The sequence below is a fragment of the Schistocerca americana genome, chromosome 4, assembly GCF_021461395.2.
Source record: "Schistocerca americana isolate TAMUIC-IGC-003095 chromosome 4, iqSchAmer2.1, whole genome shotgun sequence".
NCBI classification, from domain to species: domain Eukaryota; kingdom Metazoa; phylum Arthropoda; class Insecta; order Orthoptera; family Acrididae; genus Schistocerca; species Schistocerca americana.
Genome location: NC_060122.1, coordinates 466,726,583 through 466,753,749, shown reverse-complemented (window position 1 = coordinate 466,753,749; position 27,167 = coordinate 466,726,583). Strand labels below are relative to the sequence as shown.

Here is a 27,167-nt window from a genome sequence, read left to right as displayed (position 1 = left end):
AGACGAGATTACAACTTATCCCTGATGTTATTCAGTCTGTACACATCAAGCAAGCAAGACAGAAAACCAATGACAAATTCTAAAGGGAATGAAAATTCAGGGAGACGAAATAGGTTTGATGAATACATTGCAGTTCTAACAGAGGTGGCATAGAATGAGGAATCGGTTGAATGGAATGGGTAATATATTATAAAGAAGTTATCAAAAGAGAACAAGAAAAGTAAAGCTAGGGTGATAGAATGTAATGAAATTAGATCAGGTAATAGGAATTAGATTAGGAAATGAGACACTCAATGTAGGAGATGAAGTGTACCATTTGGGTAGCAAAATGACTGATATGGCTGAAGTAGACAAGATGTGAATAACAGGAAATTGCTGGCAAAAACAAGGAAATTGCTTCTGAAAAAGACAAATTTGTTAACAGTGAATATAAACTCAAGTTTTTCAAAAGAAAAAATTGTCCATTATGGGTTGCATAATATTCAACTTACCTGTTATTGGCCAATTTAAACTTTAGTCACAATCAAGTAGTATTCACATAACCTCTATGCATCATGTTGCAATAGATGTGATATACAAATCAATCCAGAAGTGTGGAACCACTTATAAACATTAACATGATATCTATCAAATAGGAACAGAAAGTCTGTAATACATTTGAGAGAACCACACACAATATAACTTAACTATGTATTTGACATCCAACCACTCAGAACCCAAATCATTCCATACACGAACAGAAACTCCAAAGAACAGTTAAAACAGCACAGAAAAAGAAAATAAAAACACTTACAGACCAACAAATACACTTAAACACACCAACCAAGCAGAAAGACCCACATTAACTCTACCCATGTCTCAAAACTCACAGACACAAAATTTAATAATGAAGAAACACAGCTACAACAGAAAGGTTTAAAACGAAACATAAACAAAAGTAAACAAGTGTTACACAGAAAATTTAATTACAGAATCTGAGAACACACAATCTCATGAACAGCAGAAGGGCATGCACACCATGACACTGATTTAATTATGGAATCAATAGGCAAACAAATTAAAAATATCATAAATACAAGATGTGAACTCAATTAACCAACAGAGAGAACCACAGAATCTAAAACTCTGAAAACCCTTAGAGAAAAAAATGGACAGAGCAAATATAATTGTAACCAAGGCAGACATGGGGAATAAAGTTGTTCTCATCGACAAACAAGAGGACAATAACAAAACACAATAACCCATTACACAGAATAAAATCACAAAAGTGAAATCAGATTCAACAAATAGTTTTGTAACACAAATGAAAAACACACTGATGAGAATAGGATGCACACTTGATGACAGATAAAACTTTGTATGGCATGTACGAAACCTATTGCTCCAAAACTCTGGAGCCAACCAAAAATTCACAAAGTAAATATCTCTGAAAGACCGGTCACAAATCACAGAAACAAAAACACACACACACACACACACACACACACACACACACACAGAATTATGGCACAGTCAAAAACACAGGGGAACTAATAAACCACATAAAAGGCACATGTGTTCCAGATACAGGTGTGTTGCTGCATCTACAGCCCAAAAATCAAGCAGCTCTCAGACAGATGCTAGAGTAAGACGCTAGACATAACAATACAAACAGCAAAAAACAATGGATATGAAGAATCTATTTAAATACGACAATCCAGGTAGTCATGAAAATAAAACAGGCTAAACAAGTAATGCAAACACCACATAAATCCAGTGACTGGCACACACACACACACACACACACACACACACACACACACACACACACACACACTAACCAGCAAGCTGGCGCACATTCACATATGGAAACAAGCTAATACACATACCTGGTAACATATTTAAGGATCAAGGAATACAAATAGCTTACCAAAGTAATAATTCAAAACAGAAAGTTTTAAAGGAGTAGGGTGACACTGATATATGCAAAAATGTGGCATTTGCTAAAACAGTGTAACATCTGTGATGCTCCATAATTAGAACAGACCAACAGAACGTATGAAATAAGATATAATGAACATGAAAAAGCATGGAAGTATGGTTGGTTGGTTTCTTGTTAGAGGTATTCTACAAATGTTGAATAGCTTGAATGGCTATTCAACATTTGTAGAATACCTCTAACAAGAAAACTAACCAAACAACCACAATAGGAACATACATGAAAATAATCAGATCCGGGGAAAAAAACATCTAATAAAGCTACATTCACACCGAGGGATTTGTCGCAGAAATTTGTACCCGACAAGTTGTGGAGAAAAATACCTCGGTACACGCACACTGCAACTTAGTTCAGGGGCATGTGCCTGGCAATAGTGGCCAACGTTAGCTTTCTCAATGGTGACATGCAGCCAGTCAGTTTCATGGAACATGGCGTCCGACACAGAACTTTTCTTTACAATAGCATCTGAATAGAATTGTAAAAAGGGAGAATAAATGGAGAAGGAAACGTAGGTAGTGGGTGCGTAACTTGTAAATGGTGTTGTCATGCAGCTCTCAGTTCTGTGATAAGTGACCTAAAAGTTCAAGACATACAGAGTTTCAAAAATTTTGTTCGTATGTCTATGACAGACTTTGAAGTATTACTAAATGTGACAGCTCAATACTACACATTAAAGAATACAAATTTTTGAGAAGCTGTAACCCCTGCTGAAGTACGCGCAGTTACATTGCACTTCTTAGCTACTGGAGATTCAAACAGCTTCTTAATGTACAAGCATACTGTAATAATACCAAAAGCATGTCAGGCTATAATATGAAAATCAGGTCTTGAATCCTCTTCTGAAGGACAGCAACACGTTTTTTGATGTGAAAGGCTCTCAGTTGACGTTCGATGTACTTTGCAGCTGAGGTAAACTTGTCTTCCTTTTTCCTCATGATTAGGTCATTTGCACACCTCAAAACTTTCGTGGCATCATCACTAGAATATTGTTTCTATTACTTTTGCCTTCTTGCACAGTGGGTTCGTAGGAATTCTCCAAATGAGTACTCTTAAGTACTTGCTTGCCTGCCAATGACGATGATGTACCGAGGACAGTCTCTTCACCACATCTCTCTTCCGATCCACCCCAAAAAAGGGGGGGCAGGGGACATTGTTCATACTTTCTTTTTCTTTAGACACCAGATTCTGAAGCATAATGATTTCACAAGAATTTGAGATTCGCTGGAACTTTACTAACTACATAGGGGCAGTAGTGGAAAAAAATCTGCAAACTATCAATCCCGCCCATGTTGGAAGCACTTACAACAACTATAAAGACTCTTTCAGTACTGTGTTAATGGCATTAGTGGATGCCAATTACCAGTTTCTTTGTGCAGAAATGGAAATTTAAAACGTATTTCAGATGGAGGTGTATTTAACTGTACAACCATTAACAAAGCCTTTCAAAGCAGGTCAGCTGCACATACCACAGCCAGAACCTCTTCCCCTAGGTAATTGTTGCTGACAATGCCTTTGCAGTAACATGTTATGATGCTCTACCCAGGTAATCATAACAAAGAAAGAATATCTAATTACAGTCTCAGTAGAGCCTGAAGAGTTGTCAAAAATGCCTTTGGAATACTATCGTCTACTTTTCGTGTTTTATGTAAATCTGTTCATCTTGATCCCCACAAAGCAACTATTGTGAATTTGTATTTATCTTCACAATTTTCTAAGAAATCGAGAAGGTCACCTAATTTATTCACCACCAGAGAGTTTTGATTTTGAAAATCTAGAAAGGGGTACCATAGAACCTGGGAGAATGAGAGACCACCTACCACTTACATCACTATCAAGAATATTTAGAAATTTTGCTGAAGATGCTAAGCAAATGAGAAATGGGCTTGTAGCACATTGTGCCACCATACGAGAACAGGTGGAGTGGCAGTATTTAGTGCTGAAGATAGTTCACTGATAATTATCACGTTCAACAATAATGATTTCCTTCTCTTGCACAACTGTAAACACCACTTCTATATTCTTCACTGTTGTCTAAATAAATATTTACAATGATATGGTTATAATAGAGGGAAACATTCCACGTAGGAAATATATATCTAAAAACAAAGATGATGTGACTTACCAAATGAAAGTGCTGGCAGGTCGACAGACACACAAACAAACACAAACATACACACAAAATTCAAGCTTTCGCAACAAACTGTTGCCTCATCAGGAAAGAGGGAAGGAGAGGGAAAGACGAAAGGAAGTGGGTTTTAAGTGAGAGGGTAAGGAGTCATTCCAATCCCGGGAGCGGAAAGACTTACCTTAGGGGGAAAAAAAAAAAAAAGGACGGGTATACACTCGCACACAGACACATATCCATCCACACATATACAGACACAAGCAGACATATTGTGTCTGTATATGTGTGGATGGATATGTGTCTGTGTGCGAGTGTATACCCGTCCTTTTTTTTTTTTTCCCCCTAAGGTAAGTCTTTCCGCTCCCGGGATTGGAATGACTCCTTACCCTCTCACTTAAAACCCACTTCCTTTCGTCTTTCCCTCTCCTTCCCTCTTTCCTGATGAGGCAACAGTTTGTTGCGAAAGCTTGAATTTTGTGTGTATGTTTGTGTTTGTTTGTGTGTCTGTCGACCTGCCAGCACTTTCATTTGGTAAGTCACATCATCTTTGTTTTAAGATATAAATATTTACAATAAAACTCATCTGCTCCCCATGAACCATGGACCTGCCTTGCTGTTGGTGGGGAGACTTGCGTGTCTCAGTGATACAGATAGCTATACCATAGGTGCAACCAGAATGGAGGGGCATCTGTTGAGTGACCATACAAACATGTGGTTCCTGAAGAGGGGCAGCAGCCTTCTCTGTAATTGCAGGGGCAATCGTCGGGATGATTGACTGATCCAGCCTTGTAACATCAACCAAGACGGCCTTGCTGTGTTGGTACTGAAAATGGCTGAAAGCAAGTGGAAACTACAGCTAAATTTTTCCCGAGGGCATGCAGCTTTACTGTATTGATGATGGTGTCCTCTTGGATAAAATATTCCAAAGGTAAAATAGTCCCCCATTCGGATCTCCAGGTGGGGATTACACAGAAGGTCATCGTTATCAGGAGAAACAAAACTTGCGTTCTATGAATCGGAGTGTGGAATGTCGGATCTCGATATCGGGCAGGTAAGTTAGAAAATTTAAAAAGGGAAATGGGTAGGTTAGATATAGTTAAGTTCGGTGCCTGGAGGAAAAAGACTTCTGGTCAGGTGAATACAGGGTTATAAATACAAAATAAAATAGGGGTAATGCAGGAGTAGGTTTAATAGTGAACAAGAAAATAGGAACGCGGATATGCTACTATGAACAGCATAGTGAATGCATTATTATATCCAAGATAGACAAATTTTCCATGCCTACCACAGTAGTGCAAGTTTATATGCCAACTAGTTCTGCAGATGATGACAAGATTGAAGAAATGTGTGATGTGATAAAAGAAATTATACAAGTAATTAAGGGAGACGAAAATGTAATAGTAATGGGGGACTGGAATTTGATTGTAGGAAAAGGAAGAGAAGGAAAAGTAGTAGATGAATATGGACAGGAGGTAAGGAATTTAAGAAGCCACCTGGTAGAATTTTGCACAGAGCACAACTTCATCATAGCTAACACTTTGTTTAAGAATAATGAGAGAAGGTAGTATACATGAAAGAGCCTTGGAGACATGGGAAGGTTTCAGACAGATTATATAATGGTAAGACAGAGATTTAGGAAACAGGTTTTAAAATGTAAGACATTCCCAAGAGCAAATGCGGGCTCTGACCACAATTCATTGGTTGTAAACTGTATATTAAAACTGAAGAAACTGCAAAAAGGTAGGAATTTCAGAAGATGGGACGTGGATAAACTGAAAGAACCAGAGGTTGTAGAGAGTTTTAGAGAGAGCATTAGGGATCGATTGATAAGATCAGGGGAAAGAAATACAATAGAAGAAGAATGGGTTGCTTTGAGAGATGAAATAGTGATGGCAACAGAGGATCAAGTAGGTAAAAAGACGAGGGCTAGTAGAAATCCTTTGGTAACAGAAGAGATGCTGAATTTAACTGACGAAAGGAGAAAACATAAAAATGCAGTAAATGAAGCAGGCAAAAAGGAATACAAACGTCCCAAAAATGAGATCGACAGAAAGTGCAAAATGGCTAAGCAGGGATGGCTAGAGGAGAAATACAAGGATGTAGAAGCATATAACACTAGAGGTAAGATAGATAGTGCCTATAGGAAAATTAAAGAGACCTTTGGAAAAATTAGAAAAAACTGTATGAACATCAAGAGCTCAGATGGAAAACCAGTCCTAAGCACAGAAAGAAAGCAGAAAGGTGGAAGGAGTATATAGAGGGTCTTTACAAGGGTGATGTATTTGAGGGCAATATTATGGAAATGGAAGAGGATGTAGATGAAAATGGAATGGGAGATATGACACTGCATGAAGAATTTGAGAGAGCACTGAAGGACCTAAGTCAAAAGAAGGCCCCGGGAGTAGACAACTTCCCGTTAGAACTACTGATAGCCTTGGGAGAGACAGCCATGAGAAAACTCTACCATTTGGTGAGCAAGATGTAGGAGTCATGCGAAACAGCCTCAGCCTTCAAGAAGAATATAACAACTCCAATCCCAAAGAAAGCAGGTGTTGACAGATGTGAAAATTACTGAACAATCAGTTTAATAATTTATGGCTGCAAAATACTAACACGAATTCTTTACAGACGAATGGAAAAACTGATAGAAGCCGACCTCGGGGAAGATAAGTTTGGATTCTGTGAAAATGTTGGAACGTGCAAGGCAATACTGACCCTACGATTTATCTTAGAGGACAGATTAAAGAAAGGCAAACCTACATTTCTAGCATTTGTAGACTCAGAGAAAGCTTTTGACAATATTGACTGGAGTGTTCTCTTTCAAATTTTGAAGGTGGCAAGGGTAAAATACAGGGAGCGAAAGGCTATTTACAATTTTCACAGAAACCAAATGGCAATTATAAGAGTTGAGGGGCATGAAAGGGAAGCAGTGATTGAGCAGGGAGTGAGACAGAGTTGTAGCCTATCCCCAATGTTATTCAATCTATATAGTAAAGAAAACAACAGAAAAATTTGGGGTAGGAATTAAAATCCATGGAGAAGAAATAAAAATTTTTGGGTTTACCGATGACATTGCAATTCTGTCAGACACAGCAAAGGACCTGGAAAACCAGTTGAAGAAAATGGACAGCGTCTTGAAAGGCGGATATAAGATGAACACCAACAAAAGCAAAATGAGGATAATGGAATGTAGTCTAATTAAATCAGGTGATGCTGACGGAATTAGATTAGGAAATGAAAAGACTTAAAGTAGTAGATGTGTTTTGCTATCTGGGAAACAAAATAACTGATGTGGTAGAAGTGGAGAGGATATAAAATGTAGACTGGCTATGGCAAAGAAAGCTTTTCTGAAGAAGAGAAATTTGTTAATATCGAGTACAGATGTAATTGTCAGGAAGACCGTTCCGAAAGTATTTGTATGTTGTGGAGCTAGGTATATATGTGAAACATAGACGACAAATAGTTTAGACAAGAAGAGAATAGAAGCTTTCTAAACATGGTGCTACAGAAGAACGCTGAAGATTAGACGGGAATATCACGTAACTAGTGAGGAGGTACTGAACAGAACTGGGGAGATGAGGAATTTGAGGCACATCCTGACTAGAAGAAGGGATCACCAGTTTAGTATTGGAGGGAAGCGTGGAGGGTAAAAATCGTAGAGGGGAACCAAGAGAGGAATACATTAAGCAGATTCAGAAGGATGTAGGTTGCAGTAGTTACTTGGAGATGAGGAGGTATACATAGGATAGAATAGCATGGAGAGCTGCATCAAACCAGTCTCTGGACTGCAGATAGCAACAACAACAATAAAACTCATGTATAATAAATACGCTCTAACTTACTTACAAGTGCATAAACTCATTCTTTGCTTGTTTACACTGTTCAGAAAGAGCAACAAATCAGAGGTGTACCACTTCGATATGTACGACTCTTCTCTATCCGATCCTGATGTCTTCCAGGGTGAACATTTGTTAAGTTTGTAGACCATGGGGGAATGTAGGATCCAATAATGAATGCCTTTTGGAATATTCTTCAATTAGTTTAACGGGTTTATTTTCTGTTCACTCCATTTTCACAATCTGCTACTGAATATGCACAGCTGATCACTTGCTCCCAAGAAGCAACACCACGAGTCTGCCTGTGCATTCACAGCAGAAAATTTTATCAGGGATTAGTGCAGAGTTTTCGATGAGCATATGGATACAGTCACTTATGTCAGAACAGAGTATTTCTCAGAATTCTAGTGTTGATGTTGCACACACATGTTGCTGGAACTTGCAACATGTGCCACAGCTCATGTGATGGGCGTAAGCATACATGACAAATCTCTGTGTGAATGTAGCTCAACACTAGAAGAAGACTGCTGTATTCAAAATGCAGTCACAGAAGAGAAACACACAAATGACTAATTAAACATCTATAACCAAACATTATTAAGCTAATAAATATGCAGTAGATAAATACACAGAAAAATAGGTTTAACAAAACAATGAGATGTACCCACAGAAGTTACATCACAAAAGAAAATAGAAGAGGTGTGAGTGCATCTACACAACATGGAAATGAAAATATATCCAGCACCAGTAAAGTGGAATGTTCTAAAACTAGTGCAACTATGTGTGAAAGAACATTATGAATGAAGTAGGAAGCAAAAAATTGTGAGAAAGAATTGTAACTTAACACTACTTAATAGTAGTAATGAAAAATATGAGAACTATTTACGATCTTGACAGACAGGTTTGTACGACAAACCACACTGGTACAACGACCACTGGAGAGTGCTTTGAAATGAAAGTTAATATATGGTATAAATAAGACTTTTATTGCATGTGTATGAAGTTTCAGCAATAACTTGGATTATTAATATCTTAATTTTCCTTCAATACCCGTGAAACAGGAACGTGTGGCTATCGCTGCTTACATGTCAGTTGTGCATTGAGGCAGCTTTACAGGCACACCTATGCACCTCATTTAGGATGTAGACTATGGTGATGGTGTGGTAATGAGAACTGATAACTACACTTGCCAAAAATGTATTTATTCTGCCAAATGAGTAAATAAACAAGTGACAAAATGAAATCAAATTGCAATGACCATTAACTGGTGATCGCGATAATTGTCTTTGCATAACAGTTCCACCAGTCCCGGAGGCTGTACACTCCTCGGTATAAGTGCGTCATCCAATTGTGTGAGAACAGTTGATGTGTGTACAGAACGAAATGAACCTGTTTCTCACAATCGGAAGGCACCTTGTATTTCGTGGACGCAACAAAGCAAAAGTGGAAATGAACGGGAAGTGCCAACCGAACTTCCGCATGGGTCTGTGGGGAACTCGCATTAAACCCATGTGGTCTGCGGACTGAAGTTATAGACTCCCAGAATACACATCTTTACTATACAATGGCTCAGTTCACACTGCCTGTTGCTTTTTCTGCTGACCCGCATTTGTGCACATCATACGTTGCCACAGTTTTGCCTATTGGCAGCTATGCATGCCGAAGGATATATGATGCAACTAACTTGGGCCAGCCTTGAGCGGCTCTGGTACTTTCACGTATTTTTGCAGCACAGCTGCCACACAGATCCCCTCTTCGAGAGCAGAGCTCAGAAGCTATGAGAAAGTGCAGCTGTCCAACTTGTGTGACAGATATTTGGGTTCCGCATGTTTCATTCTGACGTCAGTGTGAGCGTGATGGAGGTGGGCCAGTCAGCTGTGATTGCGTGGTGACGTGTGATGTCAGCACCAAGGTGCACAGTGGGCGTGTCCTTGCACAGCTGGCTAGCGACAGTAGAGGCAGGCAGTGCTGGCTGTGAATTACTTGAAAAGATGTTGTCTTGAAAGAAAAACTGACAACAAGAGGTAGCAAAATAAAGCATTATGAGCTTCACTGTTCAAACTTCACAGACACGTGAGATTGCGGGAGCTCGGCCCTGGGATTCAGTCCAGACTCAATGCTTCGGTACAGCGATCACAAGAAGTGTATACACTTGCGCAAGTACAGTGGGTGTCTACTGCAGGTGATGGCATGATGCAGCATGGTCATTTGGATTGGACGCGGCAGCTGGACGGCGTGACGTAGTCTGCTGGCGGCTGCGGTGGGGGTGGCCCGGGCACTTGTGGTGAGTGTGGCCTGGGACCCTATTCTGTAATGTTCATATCTATCGGTGCAGTTCTTAATCCGAAGTTGCTATTCTGTAAGCTTCTGAGGTCTGATACTGATCAGCCCTCCCGCTGATTTCTGACAACTGTACCGAGAGGTGGTTAGATTTCGATAACGCCATTCATTCGGTTCAGTGTGACTTGTTTACAGCTAGAATTTGTTATTTTAGAAATGTTGCGTGGTTTTAGTTTTGGGCTTAGTGATTATGTTTTACTGAAGAACCACCAGGATGCATCCGAATGGAAAGTGAGTTCATAAAAGACTGTTTTCCTTTGTTAGAAATATGATTTGTACTGTTTTTACTGTGAATGATTATAACATCAAAGAAACATTTTCGGTCAATATTCTCACAAAACACCTGCTATTTTTACGTAATTAAGAGCTTAAAAAACATTAAATTACAAGATGTTGGCTCTGCTTACATATCTGACACGAGTGTTAGCTGAAATACTTGTGACTTTGCTTACTTTTTTCCCGCAAATGGTTTATTTATTAACTATCGAAACATGTTTACAACTTTTTGTCATAATGGACAGAAATTTTACGAAGCCTGACAGTGGAAACCTTCCAAAATTTCAGGCATTTGTGACTTAAGTCTGCATCGTTCAGTGACAATGTGAGCCTGCATCTCTATTTATTTAAATCTGGACAGCTGGTCCCACGGTAGTTGTGATGGCCAAGTGGATAAGGCAAGACACAGTAATGCTGTAGATTGTAGGTTTATGTCCCGCCAGGTGTAATTCTCTCACCCCCCCCCCCCCCCCCCCCCTTCATTTTTGTAACACATTCTGAGACTTTGTTACTCATGAAAGTTACGTATTTTTCTGCAATATTCATTGTTATTTACATTTAAGTGTGCACCTTCTCAGTAATAAGTATCTTTGATTTTGTGACTTCCGTATGTTTAGAAAAATGAAACTGCTGCAGATGAAATTGCTGTGTGTGAAACAACCAACAGTGACATTTTTCTTTTTGATTTTCACAAGCAATTCACCATTTTTTTTCTGAATATGTAGCGATTTCGTAGTGTGTGGTTAGACAGGAATCTAAGAGCACAACTTACATTACTATGAATGAAATTAACAGCAATCATCTTTATAACTCTTGCTTGTCACAAGTATTTATCTGCGATTGGATCCTTAAGAGTAGTCGACAGAGATGAAAGATCCTTGCCATAATATTTTTAGACTATACCACCATATATGAAACATTTTGATTTATCAGATGTATGTTATAAACTACGACAAACTTTCAATACTTGCACTCACCACATGCCCACGAAAAGGGATTTTTCAAATTTTGTTTTTTAGACTCAAATTGTTGATGTGTAATATAGGGAAGTAGGCTACTTCATCATTTGGATCTGTAGGAGTGAGTTACGACCACATTCTACACATTTTCTTATCCTTTCACACTCTCTTAAACAATTTTTCATGTTTTTTTATAGAAGTATTTGTACAGTGTGGCACTACACACCATTCCTAACTCATATTCCAAAATGTAAAATCCAAAACAAAATGTCAATGTAAATGAGAATAAGATGAATCAAATAACCAATCGTTATTACGCATACTTGGAAACACATGATGAGCAAAATTTGAACAGTACTATATACTCTAAACACACTTTTTGTAACTGCAAAGAATAATGTGCCTGTGTCGGCTGCTAGCCCTTCGGGTTTGTGGCGCTGTGCACGCTGCAGCGTGCATGCATGGGTCTGCGGCACCTTGCTTTTGATTGGTTGGCGTGAGGAGAACTGACAACAGTGCCTTGACGAGCTAGAACCCTGCGGCATCTCTTTCAAAATAACATGAGGGCTCTCCATCGAAAATAAGGCTACTTGATCGTCAGAACAGTTGAAAGATACAGAATAGCACCCCTGGTCGACTGTGCCAGCTGGTTGTACAAAGTAGGGCGGGGGTGAGGCTGCAGTGCACCTGATGACAGCTGGCTGCGTGTTTGCGTCATTGGCAGTCACAGGTGGGGGGCCTGCCTGACCAGTGGTAGAGGAAGTGGTCAAGACATAAGCGAGCTTGACTCGGTCGATTAATGCTTTGGTCGGCTTGCCGTTGCACTCAACGTCGAATGTTCTCTTGCCATAGGTGATGACGCGGTGTGGACCTGAGTACGGGGGCCAAAACAGTGGCTGTACTGTGTCACTATGCAGCAAGATGTGTGTACAACACTGTAGGTCGGCGTGTATGGACACTTTGTCGGCGCCACGCCGTGACGGTGCATTTGATCATAGGCAGGCCATGTGGGTGTGCAGATGTTCTGCCAGTGGAGGGGCCGATGCATCGCACTGTGATGGTGCCTCCTCCGTAAAATCACCAGGGATGGCGAGAGATTGTCCATACATAAGGTCGGCTGGAGAAGTGCCAATCTCTTATTTCTGTGTTACTTGCAGGCCGAACCTGAATGCATCTGTCCAGGCAGTGCTGTGACAAGCTAGAGTGGCTCTTAGTGTTCAATGGAGCAGCTCGATTATGTCATTAGATGCCGGATGGTAGCTGGTAGTTCTGTGTAACTGCACGCCACACAGTCGAGCAGCTGAACAGTGCATAGTCAAACTGGCAGCTGCAATCCACTGTAACATGACTAGGGCAGCTGAAGCATGCCACCCAGGTGTTGGCGAAGTCTGTGCTTATGGTGTTGGCAATGATGTCCGCTACAGGTGTTACCTCCGGCAAGCAGTCTACCATTGTCAGGAGATAATGCTTGCCTTGGGACAGAGGGAGACGGTCCACAATGTCGACATGGACATGTGTAAAACAGCTTGTCACATCGGGAAAGGTGCTGACAAGTGTGAGAGTGTGCCTTCCGACTTAGGCACGCATTGCAGGTGCTTGCCCATTGATTACACACTTTCATGTGTTTTTATAGAAGTATTTGTACAGTGTGGCACTACACACCATTCCTAACTCATATTCCAAAATGTAAAATCCAAAACAAAATGTCAATGTAAATGAGAATAAAATGACATAATATGGCATTTAAGACAATTTCCAGAGCACAATCAAATAACCAATCGTTATTACGCATACTTGGAAACACATGATGAAATGCACTGCCATGAGTAACACGGTGGAGTTGACGTGGGGGTGTGACAGTCTGTGGACACGGTTGAAAGCAGTGCGCTTGAATTTCTCCAGGAGAACCAAGCAGTGTGTGCCTGTTGAAAGTTTGTCATTCTTCTGTCCTTCGGCAAAGTCCTCCGAGTTCACGGGAGGAGAGTTAACGGCACAAGTGCGGAACAGGCAGTCAGCAACGATGTTGTCAATTCTGAAAATATGATGGATGTCTTTGGAGAACTGTGACACATACTCCAACTGCCGCAATTGGCACGGCACACAATTGCCATTATTGCCTGCAAATGCGTGGTTAGTGAAAATTATGAAGGGACGAGCTTCTACTGATGGGCAGAAGTATTTTACTGCCTCAAACATTGCAAGCAACTCGTGATTGTAAGCATTTCATGCACATTGTGACTCTGAAAGCTTTCATGAGAAGAAACCAATTGGCTGCCACTGAAGCATTGTTGAAGCACTGCTCCAATGGCTGACTGGCTAGCATCCATGACCATGGCCATGGCTAGTTTAGTGTTATGCACAGGGTGAGCGAGCAGCGTTGCTTCTGCAAGGCTTCATTTGGACTTAATAAAGCTTCTCTTCATTGTATCCGTCCAGTTAAGAGGAGTCCTTCCTTTCGCAATAGGTGTTCCAGCACTGCAGGGCAGAGGACCATGGGCTGCATGATGGTCGAACAATGCCATGTCGCAACATGGCCTTGATCTCAGCCGTTGCTTCAGCGAGTCGCTTGGGCGCAAGTCAGAATGGACGGCACGAGGTGAGTAGGCTGGGTGTAGTCAAAATTTAGTTGACCATCAAATGTTTTGACGTCCCTCGGTGCACCAGGTGGGCGAGTGAGCTCTGGAAATTTGTCCAGTATGTCTGCGTACATTCTGGGGGACTTCATTGGTTTAACGTTGAAGAAAGTGGTCGGCCATCGCTAATTTGAAATTTGCCATCGAATCAATCAGCAGGGTGTTCACGATATCGGCTCATAAGTTGTAGGGGCCAAGGAAATCCGCACCCAGGACTGGCTTGACGAGATCAGCCACAGCAAATGTCCAAAGGAACGTGCCACACTGTCCAAGGTCTAAATTTCGGTGATGACTGCCATGTTTTTATTGTTGAAGTCTTTGATGCCATAATAGACAGCACCTCAGCCTTCTGGCAGCTTCTTAGCATACATCGGGGGAAAATAGACAATCGGAACCTGTGTTCACAAGGTACTTCACACTGCCAGCCTGTTCAGTTGCGAAGAGATGCCTGGATGTTGCACTGAAGCCACTTGCACCTAGTCCTGGTTGCAGCTGACATTTGGGTGCGAGCAGGGAGGACAAACCTTTGTCAATTCCTTGCCAATGTGGGAATGATACCAGCCTAGCCTGCTCTGCTGCTGCTCTAACGTCACTGACGTACCTCCAGAACGGCTGGTACTGCACTACCAACTGTGCAAGCAAGATAGGCGGTATTGGGACCTGCTGCTGCTACGGCACCTACTGCCCTCTGTCCATGAGTGGGCCAACCGGTCGACCTGTGTGTTGACTGCTGCCACCTGTGTGGCCAAGTCCTGAACTAGTTGGGGCAGGTTTGCATCCATGCGCCAGTGGCTGCAGCAGATGGGTATCGGTGCGGAGGCAAATTTGCTGGCATGGCAACGGCATTGTAGGCTGCCATGGCAGTGGTATTGAGCCCCGTTGCAAGCATGTCATGTACCGATCAGCCAAGTCTGTGACTGCATACAGCTGCAATTCTGTTTGCTGTTGTGCTAGAAGGCTGCGCATCCAGATAACATGCAACAGCGAGTCTCGGACCATGTCAGACTGTGCAAGACTCCGCATATGGTGCATAAGCTGAGATGGCCTCCTGTCGCCGCACTCCTCTTGGGCCAGCAAGTGATGCACCTGTTATTGCTGAGATTATAAAATTTGCCGTATTAACTCCTGTTTTTGTCAGTTATATGAAGACTGTGTCGGCGGGGTGGTGATTATGTCCCGCACTTCGGCTGCGTAGTCTTGATCTAGTTGGCTCACGACGTATTTGAATTTGGCGAGGCCGCATATGGTGATGTTTCTCAAGAAAATCCCCTCCCCTTGGCTGAACCACATGATTGGGTTGCAGGGCCAAAAGAGCGGCAGCCTAATCAACACACGTCCTGTGCTTGCCGCCGCTCCTATAACAGTGGGAGGTGCTGGTGTGGCCAGCTGGTACCAGGTGGGCAGAGACTGTGCGTGCGGAGAGTGCCTGTAGCTCACTCTCCAGTCACTGGTTGCGTGTTAGCAGCTCATCTATTGTCTTCTGTCTACTGTCTATTGTCTTTTGCAGCTTTTCCAAAGTCATTATCTTGCTTTAGCACCTACTTCACAATGGTTTGTTCAAAAATTCATTCTAAGTACATGAGGGAGTACATGTTACATCACTCGCGGTTTCACGTCACAGTGATGAAAGTGCGTCACCACGTATTTAGCCTAGCGGTCACGTCGGGGTCACCAGTGAAGGGGGAACATGTGGGTATCGCCACTTACATGCTAGTCATCCAGTGAGCCGACTTTACTATCTCACCCATGCACTCTGTTCAGGATGTAAGCTACGGTGACTGTGTGGTAACGACAGCTGATAACTACACTTGCCAAAAATGTATTTATTCTGCCAAATGAGTAAATGAACAAGTGACAAAAATGAAATCAGACTGCAATGTCCATTAACCAGCGATCGCGATAATTGTCTTTGCTTAACAGTTCCACTTGAACACTGATGTCAGAGGATGTACACTCCTCGATGACGAGTGTGTCATCCGATTGGGTGAGAAGAGGGGACACGTGTCCAGAACGAAATGAACTTTTTCCTCGGGATCGCAGGGTGCTGTGTATTTTGCAGATGGGACAAAGTGAAAGTGGAAACGAATGGGAAGCACCAAACAAACTTCTGTACGAGTCTGTGGGGAGCTCGTGTAAAGCTCGACCCATGTGGCCTGCGGATTGAAGTTATAGACTCTTGAAATAAGTGTCCATACTGTATGGCACCTTAGTTTGCACTGCCCGTAGCTTTTTCTGTTGCATTCGTGGGCGCCACACGTTGCCACAATTTTGCCTATTGACAGGTATGCATGCCGCGGATATCTGATGCAGCTAACTTGGGCCGACCATGAGCAGCTCTGGTCTGTTCATGTGTTTTTGCTGCATGGCTGGCACATCCATCACAGTTGTGATAGTAATTTCTTTGTGGTGACTAGTTTTGGGCAAGCACGGCCATTTTCAGACAATAGCCTTAGATTTAAGTGTAAGCAAATGGTTCCCACCAATCTACATGCAAGTAACCAAAAATGCATTATACTCATTACTCAGATACAACATGTTGTACATTATTCCTCACCATTAACCATTACACAGATGCAACTAGTTATCACAAAGAAACAACTATTATAGCAACAGTGACAGATGTTGAAGGAAAATAAGGACTTTTATTACAGTCACAAAACATGGTATATAATCTACATTATTTGTACAACTGCAACTGTGGAAAAAAGGAGGCCTAAAAACAAGAAAGACAGTGCATTAACACTGAGTGTTTGTACAACTTTAGAAGCTATCTAAATCTGGAAGATATTCCAGAAAAAAAATCAAATATATCATAAATGCATATTCTGCATATTCCACTGTATTGGAATACGGAGGTGAAATTTTTTTACTGAAATGATGTTATTGGAACGTCCTCAGATTTTGAAAGTTCTAGTGTATAAAGAATAACAGAAAAATTGCAAAATTTCAGTTGTTTCCAAAAATTACACAAGAAAATTATAATTTTTTGAGATCCAAGTGTTCAATTAAACTGTGCTTAGTCAGTGCATTATTAAATTAATAATTAAAAAATAGTTAACAATGAAATACAAGTACCTTGCACACTGCCTTAACAAATTCTAATGCTGGATTCTTATTGACTGTTGAGTTTATTAATAATGGTGATACTTCATCATCAGCAGTGGGTCTATGTTTGCGAGCTTTCTCCTGTATAGACTCTGTCATCCTGCAAAATATTTATTTCTATCAGTAACTGCATACTGCAACATCTACACTGCACTACTGTGGGATGATTTGAAACTGGGAACAATAATACAGCAAAAATGTTAATAGGAGTATAAGGACAAATACATTCAAGTTACTCTGAAGAATAGGGAAAAGATCAAAGACCACACTTTCAATGTCACTTGTCTTCCGCCAATGCCAGAACCAATTGAGTTGTTACCACTCATTGCTGTGAGTACATGGCATTCTCATAGAAAGCAAGTTCTCACACACAAAGTACAGAAGCACCTCCATGATGTGCAAATATCAATATTAAAACTGTAAAAAGCATTAATTTTGTCTCTCTTCTTGGTGAGACTGTTATATCAAGCAGTTACTATTCCCAGTGCAGACGATCAGCCTTTTACTTACTTCTAAATATAACATGGAAATTACAATATTGAAACTTGTAAGTAAATGGCAGTTCCTGAGTCAGAATACACACAAAGTTCTATTTTCTTAGAAAATTATGTACATTTTTGGGATAAAAAAATAAATATTTTAGGATGCAGCAGAAAGGACAATTCTGTATTAAAATATTGATACAAACATATTTACAGTTATCAGTACACACAAAGTTACAGGTGTTTGAATGCTGTGCATACAAGACATGTCATAAAAATGATTCGGAGCATGTAATAAATTATAGAAGCAACTTCTTGATGTAAAATAACACACATAATTTACAGTTTAAATTACATTCTCGTACATTCCACCACTGACTCATAAATACAAAATGCAGCTATCTTTCTAATGTGTAATTTTTTTTGTGAAAGTAGCACTCTATTTTTCATCAATCACAACACCTAAATCATTAAATAGGATGCAGTATGATGATATTGTTGACCAATAAAGATGACTAGTATGGTAATTCACTGTTCATACTACAAATGTAATTATCTCATTGGTGATTACACCAACCCACACATTTACCGAGGACCAATGTCAAAATGTTTTTCCATAACAGTAAGGGGATTTTCATGACACCACTGATGAGGGTTTTGGGTATTACTGATGCACAAGCAACTCCATCAGTGACAGAATTAATTAGTGACTAGCAATCGCCAATGAACAACATTCCAATAACTGACCTTCGCTGCACGTGTGAAGGTGTTGCGCTCACTTAATGGAATAACATGTCCTTTGATCACGTGATTATGTTACAATGGTATTGTGGACTAAATTATAAAGCAAATGTAACTAACTGCTGTTAACATTTGCTACAGTTTTATACGTGGGCATCAGTGTATGTGGTTTTCATTGGACTATCTTCTACTTACTGAAGATTGACTTTTACTACATCTGTTACCCTGTTCAGTATATGCATACATACATTAATACTTGTTCCATAGATAATGAATAACGACATTTCATAATGATATGGAATGTGTCACTTTGATGTAAGTTTTCTTTACACAAAATAATTTGTTTATTTTATTTTACAGTTACTACTTCATATCTAAATATTCATCTATTGAGTAGAGGGAGTCACCATTCAGAAATTCTTTTAATTTGTTTTTAATGGTTGGTTGACTATCTGTCAGACTTTTATTGCTATTTGGCAAATGACCAAAGATTTCTGAGGCAGCATAATTCACACCTTTCTGTGCCAAAGTCACATTTAACCCAGGTTAGTGATGATGGCCCTTTCTTCTAGTGTTGTAGCTAAGCGCTTGACTGTTATTTTTGCATTGGGGTGAGTTATTAATAACAAATTTCATACGTGAATATATGAAATCTGAAGCTACTGTGAATATACCGAGTCCTTAAATAAATGTCAGCAAGGTGGTCTTTGGTGGGCTCCAGCTATTATTCTGATTACACACTTTTGTGCAAAGAATACTTTTCTCGTAATGATGAATCATATGATGTCATATGAAAGCAGTAAACGAAACAGGTATAGTAGGTTAACTTACTGATATGTTTATCGCCAAAATTTGCAATAAACTAATCATTTCAGCAGATCATCCATATGCATCTTCCAATTGCATTTCTCATCAATCCACATGCCCAGAAATTTTGAATATTTGATTCTGTCTTAGCAACAGCCTTCTGTTAATAGTCTATATTTATCAATGGTGTTATGCCATTTGTACAGAATTGTATATACTGTGTTTTCTCAAAATTTAGTGATAGTCCATTTGCAGAGAACCACTTAATAATTTTCTTAAAGCCATTATTTGCAATTTCCTCAGCTAATTCTTGTTTCTTGGGGTGTGATTACTATACCTGTATCATCAGCAAAAAGAACTAGCTTTGCATCTTATTGAATATAGAGTGGTAAGTCATTAGTATATATTAAGAACAATAAGGGACCCAAGAACCTGTGGGACACCATTCTTGATACCTCTCCTGTTAGAGAACTCTCTGTATTGTTAATTGAAACTGGAAAGTCCTGGGTGGCATACAAACAATCAAAAGAATGAGGGCAACTGATCACTGTACAACTGGAGCACTGAGTGGTAGCTACACACTCACATACACACAGGCAACTACATTGTGCAGTAGCGTGACACTGAAGAATTTTTCTTCAGCTTTTATGCTGCCCATACATTAAAAGGCCCTATTATCAACTTGTAGTGGGATACCTGTCATTTATCTGTTTCTATAACTCTTTTTAGAGGTAAACTCTTCATCAGAATATGAGCATGCTGGTGCTCAGACAGACAATTTTCATGCTATACCTTTTCTTCATTTTTGAACCAAGTCTTGCTATTTTGTTTGAGATTCATTCCATGCCTGTAATATTATTCTTAATTTTCTTCTTAAAATATCTGATCTCTGCTCTGTTCCTCTGTAATAAGACATTTCTTCTTCTTCTTCTTCTTACTGTATCGTTGGCATGGTAAATTTATTGATTATTAGCAGACTTTAAATTGTCAAACTGTACGCACCATGTGCTGTCAAACAACCCATTCACATTTATTCCTCATAGCATGATCAGTCAAGAAAGTTACTTTAAGAGAAACAACAACTGCATGGCATTAACATCTAGTTTCAATGATTTTGCATAGTACTGCAGCTGACCACATCCCCATCCCATCCTTATGGATTGGGGAAACCTCTGAAACCCTGATCAGAAACTTGTCACCTCTAGTGTACTGCAATTAGGGTAGATTTCAATGCATTTATTACAATATTTAGCTAGTGGGCACTTCCATTGCTTCATTTAGCTGTAGTACTGCATCTGTACTAAGCAGAGACACCAACCACTCAGCCTGGGCAAGCTAGCCACATTCCTGTGGTCACCAGTGGTTGAGAGTGGTATGTGTGGTATGTTGCACACATGTTGCTTGGCAGCACACCACTACCCACCCTTGTCACTTTCGTTGGTTGGAGGGAATGCTCGCTGCTGTGGGTAAGGGGCAGTGTCTGTCATCTAGTGGCCACCAGTGACTCTAAGCCGATGAATTTTCCTCTTTGTTCTTGGATTAATGAGGATAGTTTCTGTTATGGCATTACAAAATGTATGATATTAATGACCAAAGCATAAAGTTAAATTGGCCCGGACTTATCATTGTCAAATATTCTTCATTATTCCAATTGTGCGGTAAATTATACTCTGAAACTAAAAGCTCACCTTTCAATAGAGGAATTTTATTTATAAGAAGTGTGTGGATTCTAACCTTTTAAGTACTGGTAATTTGGAAGATGTATATTGTTTATTCCCTGTGGTCTTGCTATTTTTAGTTACTGTCATGAGATGGTCAATCAGCATCAAAGAGTCACTTTTAAAATATTTTTGAGAAACACTGAATCTATCATTGCAACCTAAAAATACTTAAGACTTGCTTAGTATACTCTCATTTATGGTTAAAAATGATCATGCAATGGTTGTCCTTATATGAGCAGAGAGCTTTTCTTGATCTATTTTCATACGGGATGATTGAGGGACTGCGGATGAATGTAAAATCAATAGCACCTTCAGCTGTCTATATTTTGAATGTAATTTATTTATGCAACCTATTTTGCCATTTCACTGGGCTATCTTCAGGCCTCTTGACCGATGTACAGGAAGAATCCAGCCTCATGTGCAATCAAGATAGGGGCCACCATTCAGTAACTGGTATCTGCAGACTTCTGTTCAAAACAAATAAGACATACGCTATGTGATCGAACTTATCTGGACATCCCAAAAAAAAACATACGTTTTTCATATTAGCTGCCACCTATTGCCAGGTACTCCATATCAGTGACCCCAGTAATCGTTAGACATTGTGATACAGCAGAATGGGGCACTCCACAGAACTAACAGACTTCAAATGGGGTCAGGTGATTGGGTGCCACTTGTGTCATTCATCTGCACGCAATATTTCCACACACCTAGGTCCACTGTTTACGATGTGATAGTGAAGTGGGAACATGAAAGGACACGTACAGCACAAAAGTGTACAGACTGACCTCGTCTGTTGACTGACAGAGACTGCCGACAGTTGAAGAGGGTTGTAATGTGTAATAGGCAGACATATATCCAGACAATCACATAGGAATTCCTAACTGCATCAGGATCGAGTGCGAGTACTATGACACTCAGACAGGAGGTGAGAAAACTTGGCTTTCATGGTCGAGTGGCTGCTCATAAGCCACACATCACGGCGGTAAATGCCAAATGACACTTTGCTTGGTGTAAGGAGTGTAAACATTGGAAGAGTGAACAGTGGAAAAACGTTGTGTGGAGTGACGAATCATGGTACACAATGTTGCCGATCCGATGGCAGGGTGTAGGTATGGCGAATGCCCGGTGAACGTCATCTGCTAGCATGTGTAATGCCAACAGTAAAATTCGAAGGCGGTGGTGTTATGGTGTGGTCGTGTTTTTCATGGAGCAGGCTTGCACTATTTGTTGTTTTGTGTGGCACTATCACAACAAAGGCCTAAATTGATGTTTTAAGCACCTTCTTGCGTCCCACTGTTGAAGAGCAATTCGGAGATGACAATTACATCTTTCAACAAGATCGAGCACCTGTTCATAATGCACGGCCTGTGGTGAAGATGTTACACGACAATAACATCCCTGTAATGGACTGGCCTGCATCCTATAGAACACAGAACACCTTTGGGATGTTTTTTTTTTTTATTAATCAAAATACTGAATCATTATCAACTGATAATTAATTTCTGCAAACTAACACAGAATGCTACACACAAATATGCTAATACACTAATGGGAAAAAAACCACACCAAGGAGTTGTGTGACATAAATGAAAGTCAGAGGCATGTTTTTATATATGAAAAATGTGTATTCAAATTTTGCACGCATCACATAAGATTGGCTCTAGTAGTGCCATTATGAGGAAAGCCAATCAGGTTTCCTGTAAATTATGCTGTAAGTGTCATGAGTGTTAGTTATCTTTGAGATTGGATGTGGTGAGTTGGTGTTAGTCAAGACTGACTTTAAGGTGACAAAGACACCACTATCAACACCTAATAGTGTTTGAACGAGGTCATGTAATAGGGCTATGAGAAGCTGGATGTTCCTATTGTGATATTGCAGAAAGGCTTGGCAGGAATTAGCCACTGTACACAATTGCTTGCAACGGTGGTCGCGAGTACGTACAGTCGCAAGTAGACTGGGCTGCAGATGGCCATGTGGCACACCCAAGAGGGAAGACCATTGTGTTTTGCATATGGTTCTGGTGTGGTACTGCATCTGCAGCAGCAACGTTTGGTACTGCAGTGACACAACAAATTGTTACAAGTCAGTTACATCAATGACAGCTCCAAGCCAGACACCCTGTAGCGTGCATTCCACTTCCCCGAGACCACTGCTATTTGTGACTTCAGTGGTATCAAGCAAGAACTCATTGGAGGGCAGGGTGGTGGTTAGCTGTACTTTCTGACGACACCTGGTTCTGCCTCAGTGCCAGTGATGGCCGTGTGTTGGTTAGGAGGAGGCCAGTTGATCTGGGGTGTGATTTTGTATGACAGAAGGAACACTCACACACCCAAGCACCCTGACTCCAAATCTGTACATCAACCTGATGATTCTACCTACTGTGTTGCCACTCACAAAGTTGAAATACGTTCACATTTTTTTTTTATTTACTTAAATTTGGCATATTTCATGACAGTACCTTTTCCGTTAGATGTTTACGAGGCGGAATTGGTCTTGGCTTCAGTTGTCTATTGGGAGTATGATTCCACAATGCGTCTTTGTCGGCTGCACAAATGACCTGGTTCAACGTGTTTGCCTCATTTTTTGGTGCTTCAAATATCATTTCTTCGAATGTAGTTTCTTCTTATAGTTTGTATAAAAAAAATAGTAACATAATTCAAAATTATTTATGACGGCGACCTGCACATTCTTCTACCGTCAACACACACCAAGAGTTAACTGCCGACTGACTATAGTCAAAGACGACTCCAGCGTCAAAGACATTTTACACAACACACAAGCTTCCACTTGTAATCAGTCTCTTTGCTATTCTTCGACACATTTACTAATAGTAATCAATATGCTTTCACTCACAAAAATATAAGTAAATTACCATATAATAAGGCAAATTACAATAAAAAAAATCTGACAAAAAATATAAGAAAACATTTACAATTTGGTATCGACAAATCTGGTAAAAAAAAAATAACAGATCTCCCAGATCCATTACAACTGCTCCCCAGGGCTTTTGTTGTTATGGACATATACAACAAAATCCCGAACACTCTCAGTAATGGATCTGTATTACACAATTAATACATTAATGATGCAGTCTGATAACCTCTTCCAAATTTGGACTCTTTGAATCTGTGGACTTGTTACTGGCTGTTGTTGCAATGATCCTTCCCCATCAATCTCATACAAAAAAAAATTCAAGTAAAGAAATTATTTGACATGACAAATATACATGGTATAAAACATACATGAGAAATATTCTAACATACAGCATACAGATTGAAAATAATAGAAAGGTAAAACTCATTTCCTAAAATAAGATTTAATTTTTTTTTTTATATTACTGTTAATTTCATTATGCTTACATATTGTACAGTAAAAATGATACTGGACATATATAGTGTAGTGTTTTTTTCCCTATATATTTGCCTTTTATATATTTTTACTTCTGATTTTCTTTTTTAAATTTTTTTTACTCATGTTTTTTCTTTGTTTTGTATATTTTTTTGCTTATGATTTACTTCTTTTAGTACAGCTAAAGATACATCAGTATTATCTAAATTTTTTGCAATTATTTATGTACACTTGCCTCTCTACTACAATATTACTACAAGTCACATTCTTGTGAAGAGTACTTTCGCTCCCCACAACATCAGTATAAACAACAATAAATTGCTCATATATCATGAGGCTTTATCTAAAATTGTTTTTGAAACTTATACCTTTGCATGCATGTCCTCACATGCATGCCTTCACCCACAGGGAAGACTTAGCTTCCAAAAATTAGAAAAATTCAGAAATGCTCTCTAGGGAGACTTTTTTTTTGTAAAAAAGTAAAAATAAATCTCTCTCTCATTCTTTGTTACAACAGTGTTTTTTCATCAGTTTCAATTAACATGTGACTTCAAATTATTAATTTATACATGCAAATATACATACTTGGTTGTACCGGTAGTTTTGTTCTAGCAAGCATATTCCAGTGGAGGACTTTTGTTTTAGATGATAATAGGTTATTTAAATTTTGAAATTATGATTTCTGTTTATATAGTTTCAAAGACTCAACATTCCTGAGACCAAATAATTTCTTTGACTTAGGATACACCAAACGATAAGCATTACGGTGCGGATTTTCTATGACTTCAAAAGGCCCGATATAGATATCAAAGAATTTTTTAATTTCTGAAGTTAACATTTTTGATTTTTCAAGAGATTTGACCAGAACAAGATCCCCAATTTTGAAAGTGGTTAATTTTACCCCATTGTTATGTCTTTTATTCCTCTTTTCCCCTTGTTTCCTCATAGTTTCCCTGACAATATTTCTCTCTCTTGCATAGTTAAAGGTGTACATTTAGGAAATTCAGTAAGTTCTGATATAAGATTTGGAGGTCTAATATTAAACATAATCTCATACGGTGAAAATCCTGTGGAACTATGTTGTAGGCTATTCATAATATCTTCAAAATTTCGAATGTGCTCAAACCAGGTTGGATGTTCATGGCTACTATTGGTTCTACAAAGTCTCCCAATTTCCCTCATATATCTTTCTGCAGGATTGGTGGATGGAGAATAAATTTTGATCTTTCAATAAACTTTCTCCAAATTTTAGAGGTGAACTGTGAACCATTATCTGATAATATAGCTTTTGGTTTACCCACCTGTGCGAAATAATCTCTTTCAATTTTTATTATAATTTCATGGCTAGTAACTTTTTTCACTGGATATAGTTCAATTAATTTTGAAAATACATCTACCATAACAAATATGTAACAGTGACCACCTTTACTCTTTGGTAACATTCCATATAAGTCCACTGCGATAAGATCTAAAGGTTTTTCCGGAATAATGTTTTGCATCTCTCCACCACATCTTTGATTGCTCACTTTAACTCTCTGACATTTGTCACAGGTTGCCAATTCTTTTCTTACCTTCTTTCCAATATTGTAAAAATAAACGTCTTCTTGTATCTTTTGAATGCACTTCTGTATCCCACAATGACCAAAACTTTCATGTATGTAAATGATCAGCTTATCGGCATCTGCCTCTGGCCAACACAATTTCCAATTATCAGAATCTACATCTGTTCTCCGAAATAAAATCCCCTTATGTAATTTGTAAAATTTATCAAGTTTCTCATACCCCTTCTTGCCTAAACATTCTTTAATTAATTTCCAACTCTGATCCAAATTTTGATTTTTTCTAATTTTGTTACACATAGCTCTAATTGTTTTCTCATTTTCCACCCCTTTCAAGTATCTAATTTTAAATTGCTTTTCCTCCTCTTGTTCAAAAATCTCCTTTTCTCCCCCAATTGGTAACCTTGAAAGTGAATCAGCTACTACATTTTAAAAAACTTTTATGTGTTTGATTTCAAAGTCAAACTGTTGCAGAAATATTGCTCATCTGGTCAATCTACTGTGGTATAATTTGCACTCTTGTAAGTAACTCAAAGCTTTGTGATCCGAAAATACTATGGTTTTATGTCCAATAAGGTAAATTTTAAATTTTGTAAAAGCCCAATGAATTGCCAAAAGTTCCTTCTCTGTGACTGTATAATTTTTCTCATGCTTGAGCAACATTCTGCTTGCAAATGTTATGGTACAATGTATCTTAACTCCATTCTCTACTCTTTCTTGAAATAACTCTGCTCCAAGCCCATAATTACTGCTATCAGAGTTCAAACAAAATGGTAAATTAAAATCAGGTCTGTGTAATAAGTGTTGCTTCCTCAACTCTTCCTTAATTTTATCAAACTCTTCCTCACAACTTTTATCCCAAACCCAAACAGTGTTTTTCTTAAGTAACTGACTTAAACATGGTGCATTCAGACTCTGATCACTTATGTGTTTTCGGTAATAACCGCATAACCCAAAGAACAACTTTAATTGTTCTTTAGTCTTAGGAATAGGAATTTCTGAAATTGCTTTAATTTTTTCTGGATCTGCCAAAATTCCCTTGTCTGTGACAACATGACCCAAAAATTTTAATTCAGAAACTGCAAATTTACATTTCTCTAATTTCAATGTCATCCCCCCTTTTCTAAGTTTTTCACAAACTGACTTCAAAATCGAAAAATGTTCCTCCCAATTTTGCCCTGTCACCAAAATTTCATCTACATAAATTATCAGTTTAGATGCAAGTTCTTGTCCCAGTACATGATCCAAAGCTC

The 27,167-nt window shown here is 39.3% G+C and overlaps 1 protein-coding gene across 1 annotated transcript in view; it reads right to left on the bottom strand.

Moving 5' to 3' along the window:
* LOC124612707 (DNA polymerase epsilon catalytic subunit 1) overlaps positions 1-27,167 on the bottom strand; it is a 313,866-nt gene that overhangs the window by 29,928 nt on the left and 256,771 nt on the right. The window contains exon 33 of the mRNA XM_047141058.1: positions 17,223-17,352. Within this exon, the coding sequence (XP_046997014.1) occupies positions 17,223-17,352 (130 nt within the window). The remainder of the gene's footprint in view (positions 1-17,222; positions 17,353-27,167) is intronic.